We start from the raw sequence: 6,000 nt of genomic DNA, 5'->3' as shown, positions 1-6,000 counted from the left end.
AGTTTTATCCAGCAAATTGATACCAAAAGGAATTAAAGAAAACGTACTCCGACATATAACATGGCTGTATTGTCTCAAATTCTCAGCTGAAAGTCTGAGAGGGACAAAAGAAGGGAAGAAAAGTGTTTAAAAGACAGAGAATTGCGAAAGGGACAAATGAGATGCAGCACTTGTTTTACAGACAAGACAGTTTATTGAAAATGGCAAAAATAACATGTAGGTAATGATTACAGAACAATGCGAATGAGCTGTGAAGAGTACAATAAGAGTACAGTAAGACGACAAGCAAAATCTGTTGCTCAACCGAAGGCCACTTATATGGAATGCCTGCCACAAAGCAAGGGTAGTCAGTTAGGATGGTGGAGACACTCGAAAGGGAGAGGTAATGTTACCGCACGCACATGCTGTGATTGTATTTGAAGTAGGGCTTGGGTACAATCGATGGCATGTTAAACAAAGCTGCCGATGAGCAAATACATTTTTGTCACCTTATTTCAGGAAAGCCGTGCCATAGCTGTAATTGAATTCAGCACCGGTATCAATTCCTTTAGCTGAGGGCTGCTGCAATCCATATGCATTTAGACCTACTTTAATACTTTGCGAAAGAGCCGTGATCATGTGAAACGCATGTGGAGCTGGGAAGCAGTGTGGACTGTATGTTCATATGGGTGTGCATTGTGCAGTAGACAACGCTTCACAGCACTGCCTTCACATCACTGCAGGATTAGCTGTTTCCACTTTCTTTATTAATTTAAATCACTGAATCAAAACCAGGATAAGTTACTTTGGGAGCCTTATTTTGCACTAGTGTGAAATGAAGTGGAGATTTATTACAGCTTGAAAGTCCAGTGTGAAAATAGGACACTATCCAAAAAAACAAACATTATTATTATTATTATTATTATTATTATTATTATTATTATTATCATCATCACCCCTTTCTTTTTAATGCTGCTAGAGTGGTTCTCATTGTAATTATGTATTTGCTGATAAGCGAGTTCAGGAGCAGCTTTTCAGTTCTAGCCACAGACTCACACACATATATATATATACACACACACACACACACACACACACACACACACAAGGCTCGATCAGACAAAGTGTCTTTACAGAAGTAAGAGCCAGCTTCATCTAGTGATCTGCCACTGTGGAAACACGCTTCCTTTAGTTTCGCTGGCAATACGCTGCTGTGAGCTAGATGTGGGCTGCCGCCAACAACGCACTCGCCTACAAATGTGTACAGCAGGCAGCTAGAGCCGAATATCAGCTCCTTCACTCAGGGTCACAGAAGCTTTACAAGAAGAACCCCTCAGAAGAATGAATTTGCTAATCCCTTTTCTGATTTGAACCCCTGCCTTAACAGCACAAAACAAGAGTATGTTTATGGAAAGCAATGGGCGCAGTTAACATGCAGGTTACAGGCACTGTGACGCACAAGGCACAAACACCAGAAAGTCTGTACTTTCACTGTGTGTACGCTCAAAGTCTTGAATGACAAAGGTAAACTCCACTACTTCCAGCAAGCTATTAACTTTTATTTATTTCTTTATTTTTTGCTTTAAAAAAAAAAAAAAAAAAAAAAAAAAATGGACACGTTCACACTTTTGGACGACGCATGACACGGTCACAGAATTAACATGCTACTCATGAGAGGGGATATTAAGACAGCAAGTTCAGAGTAAAGATCCAGAGTAAATGCTCCAGTTTAGAAGAACTGCTCTAACCAGCAAGCAGAATTAGATGCATGTTTCCTATTAATGATACAACGGCACCGTACATCATTGACTTAATACTTGGATTTATGCCAAAAAGCTACACATCTTTCATTTAAGTCAGAAGACATGGGTAATAGTTACAATACAATTCACTGGTATTTAAAGACAATCTAAAACAGACTTAAAATACTACAGCTGCAGCGTTAAAACAGAAATATTCTGTAGATGAATGCTACAGAGCTACTGCTTCAGACTTCCAAAAATGCACCAGGGTTCAATCACTGTTAACTGCATTTATTTGACTTTCTTTGAAGCTTGTAATAAATCAGTCACCTTTTAGAGTACGTATTTGACTGGGGTTCTTCATTGGAACAACATGAAATCTGTTAATTACAGTCGTTTCTGAGCAGCTGTGCTGACAACACACTATGACCGAGTGGGGGTGGTACAATAGTCAACAATGGGAAAGCATCAGATCAGTTATGATTGACACCTGTTTCATTTGACTTTGCTCAGCTTGGATATTTCTGCCCTGGCAGCATCTGGTCAGAAGGGAAGAATAAATTGCACCCGCTGCACAATAAACAGGTTTTACGATGTTTCAATAAAGAACAGTGATTTATTATGGTATTTTGTGAGCCCCTGAAAAATAAATGTTCAAAAGGAGCAAGCCTACTTATTTCTTCCTAACATCCATCCACTTGACTATAATTCAATATATTTTTTAGTACATCTAAAACTAAGCCTTGGATTATTTAACTGTGCTGTTCATTTAGCTCAATTGTAGTTTTTACTACGCCTGTTAGCCTACTGCTACAAAGAGCTTAATTCTACGCGGATTCCTTTATAATTTCATGGACTGTTTCCTGCCACCACAGCTTCCCACTGGCAAACACATTGCATCACAGAAAAACAGGAAGCTGCTGACACACACACACACACAACACTCGTAAAAGCACTGTCATTATTTACAAGGGTCTAAAACAATTCTAAATCAATTTACAAATGAAAAACAAATTTAAAATAAAAAACAACCATAAAATCAGGATGGCACAGACTTGGACAAAGCACATCATAATAGTGGTTTACGTACTGGTTACAAAATAAAGTCTTTGGAGCACTAAAGGGATCATCACTTTCGTTCACTACATACATATTAATTATCAGTGCCTTAAAAAAAAAAAAGAGCAGAATTAAAAATGTAAAATGGTAGATTGTTCTTTGCACAGGTACAAAGACAGTGGCAGCTCCAACAATGCAGAGTAGGCCCGCTCATCAGTTCCTCAGGACGGAATCGTAGATCTGGTAGACATACTGAGACACCTCAGGGGCCCGACACTTCAGGGACAGCTGAGAGAGATAAGAACACACAGAGAGGTGAGTTTGCAGCTAGAGAGAGTGGAATTCCATACACATCCATTCACTATACCGGTATCAAATGTGTAGTTTGTTTTTTTAGCAAATTCAGTTTAAAAACATGATTTCTGGTACCAGGTTAAAGAAATCTCTGCCTTGATTTCAGACAGAGATGAACCTCCCTGGTCACCTGGAGAGGGAAACTGCTCCTGCCCCCTCAACTGCTTCTGTGCCATCAGTAACCAGCCAGCTGCTTTACAGTCAGTAAGATGCTGGACCCTGAAGATACTTATAAGGGAAATTGAGCTGGGAATTGCAACGCATTTCAGACCAACCCAGTGAATGGAAGTCACGTCAGGAAAGACTTATGAAAACGTTTGCTTTTCAGCCACAATCACTTTCATCATGCAAAACTTCAAAATGCTCAAATCAGAAAGCCAAAGCTAGAAAAAACTGAGACAAGCAGACAAACATTTCAGTTTGTGCTTTTTCAGTGTTTGCTCAAATAAAATATGGTTTGATATTCATGAAACTGTTCTACACTAGATTCCTCACATAATTTATTTACAATAATAAACACACTACTTCCAATCTGTATGCAGAATGAGCTGCTTTTTTGAGACGCTTTCTCAATCCAGTAATACATTCCAAGGCAGTTCAAACCAGCTGAACTGGAAAGAAACTCAATAAACCTCCTTAAACCTAAATTAGAGCTACTTCCCCGAAGAAAACAACAGCACTTGAGCTCGTCGAATGATAAAATCTGATAAATTATGACATGATTAAGGTATTCTGCACCATGGCAATGACTGTAGTGTGCCGTGTCAATATCCCAGGTCCTGCATGTCTTCACTTAGTATCCCTGAGGATCTGACGAGAAGTTATTCTCCCTGGCAGTCAACAGAGCGAGAAGAACTGCCAAATGTTTCTGATTCCATCAGAAATCAATTAGAGCGCGACTCAGTCAGGGCCGACAGCGAGGCAATGTGCTCCTCTTCTGGGGCTCAGTGTAATAAAACAAATAAAACAAATGACAATAAAACCAACAGCTCGTTTACTGAACAAGGAGGAGGACGTGTTCACCTGCGTTAATCACAGATCAATGTAATACACAGCTATCGCAAAACATTTTACATCACCTAGAATTTTACTATAGAGACATAATAAAATAGGAACATAATGTCACTCTGGTATTTAACATCATGCAATCAAATAAAGTACAAAATGATACTGTGCAAGTCTACTGGAAGCCAGAATAGTAGTACAGTATTTCATGTCAGATTTCGAAATGTCACATTTTTAAATGTGTCAGTTTTCATTAAATATATGGAAAACTACAAAGTGGTATGTAATACAATATGTTAACATTATTCAACAGGTTTCATTCGACTTTATGAAGCAAAATGAGTTAATTCTACAGGGTGATGGAAAACCTCTGCACATAGCTGTAGGCAGCCAAAGTATCTTTATATTATCAAGTACCAGCACCATCTAGCGCACAGCCGGGTATTGCAGAACTAAAGAAACCTGACCCGCAGCGGCAGATCACTACACAGGCTGCCGGAGCCTGCGGCTGGCAGCTAGAAGAGGAGCAGCTGCTGAACTCTGGGGCGCTGGCAGACTGGGTGCACTGCTGGCTCTTACCGTGTAGTTTGGGTTGCCGGGTTGAATGCGCAGCTCTGCTAGGATCCAGATGCCGTTGGTGAGTTTCAGAGACTGGTAGAGCATGTCCTGGCCCTCCACGTTTCTTTTAGCAATGGTGTAAATGTTGTTATTCTGCAGCTTCCCTGAGACAGTGTCTGAAAGAGGAGATCATCCAAGATAAGCTATTGCTACAAATCCCCAAGCTTCGCTTGGTAAAACAATGCATCCGATTAGTCTTATCCCCCAAAATGGCTCTCTACAGTATGCACACAATAGTATAGATATGTACTATTTAAGACCTAGATGTTATTAGGTAATCAATGTGTTCAAATCATGGTAAAGTATGTTAATATATTTGTTAAATTTTTTACTGTTTTCTGAGTTGCACTTTATCTAATATGTCTGTATACAAACACATTTTGTTCAAATCTCCGTTTATTTACAATGTTTTGGTTGTGATTTATATTCAATTGTTTGTCCTTTCATTATAATATTGAGTGTTGTTTTTAATACGCTGGTCAAATTGACCGCTCATTGTTGTTCTAGGTTTGCCTATAATATTAATAATTAATAAGTGTTAATAATATGAAGTCACAACTTGTAAGTGGTTTTCCAGAAACGTGCATTTGTACGACTGCCTTCTCTATATCCCTGTCCCCTGGGATTTCATTGCCTGCAAAGGATAAGAAATCTAACTCCTCCCAATCAACACAGTGTGCTGTTGAAGCAGACGTTCACTTTCCATTTCTCTTCTATTTTTATATTTAATCTCTTCGGCAGTCTGAGATGCAAGCCCCATTAGAGCCAGTCTCCCTGTGGCATGGCTGCAAATCTTAAACCCCACAAATTACTAAAGCTCACTGGCAGCTCTCTAATCATTCTGCTCTAAATGCAGTCTCTGGGCATGGACCGCAGACACTTCACCTGCGAAATTCCTTTACAATGAATACAGAAAGCTACTGCAACTGCAAAAGGAATATTTAAGAAGTGCAGACTGGAGTGTGGCCAATAAAACATTGAAATCAGAGGCACACAAGTGGAGCAGACCCTTTCTTCTGAACCACCTGCGGGAGAAAGTTCATTGATCTCTACGTACTGCAGACCTCAAAGACAGAAGACTATCTTTGAGGTCTGTTGCAGTCTAGAAACAAAAATAGCCTTTCAGGAAGGTTATGCATGATGAAGTGTTTTCACATATCTAGAGAAGTTCTTTAATTATGATCAAACCTGGTCCGGGCATCCTTTAGCACCAGCCATTGAGAGTGACTGAAGGAATCTATCT

At 39.5% G+C, this 6,000-nt stretch overlaps 1 protein-coding gene across 5 annotated transcripts in view; it reads right to left on the bottom strand.

The window, feature by feature from the left end:
* Positions 1 to 1,568: 1,568 nt before the first annotated feature.
* Positions 1,569 to 6,000, bottom strand: part of ap2b1 (adaptor related protein complex 2 subunit beta 1) — a 47,990-nt gene continuing 43,558 nt past the window's right edge. For all 5 annotated transcript variants that reach the window (XM_041240885.1, XM_041240887.1, XM_041240886.1 and 2 more), the window contains 2 exons: positions 4,719 to 4,873; positions 1,569 to 3,068 (listed from right to left, as the gene is read on the bottom strand). In XM_041240885.1, coding sequence (XP_041096819.1) covers positions 2,994 to 3,068; positions 4,719 to 4,873 — 230 coding nt within the window. In that variant the 3' untranslated portion in view covers positions 1,569 to 2,993. The remainder of the gene's footprint in view (positions 3,069 to 4,718; positions 4,874 to 6,000) is intronic.

This window comes from Polyodon spathula, unplaced genomic scaffold (genome assembly GCF_017654505.1).
Source record: "Polyodon spathula isolate WHYD16114869_AA unplaced genomic scaffold, ASM1765450v1 scaffolds_720, whole genome shotgun sequence".
NCBI classification, from domain to species: Eukaryota; Metazoa; Chordata; class Actinopteri; order Acipenseriformes; family Polyodontidae; genus Polyodon; species Polyodon spathula.
Note: the sequence above shows the minus strand (reverse complement) of the source record. Positions and strands in the feature narration are given on the sequence as shown.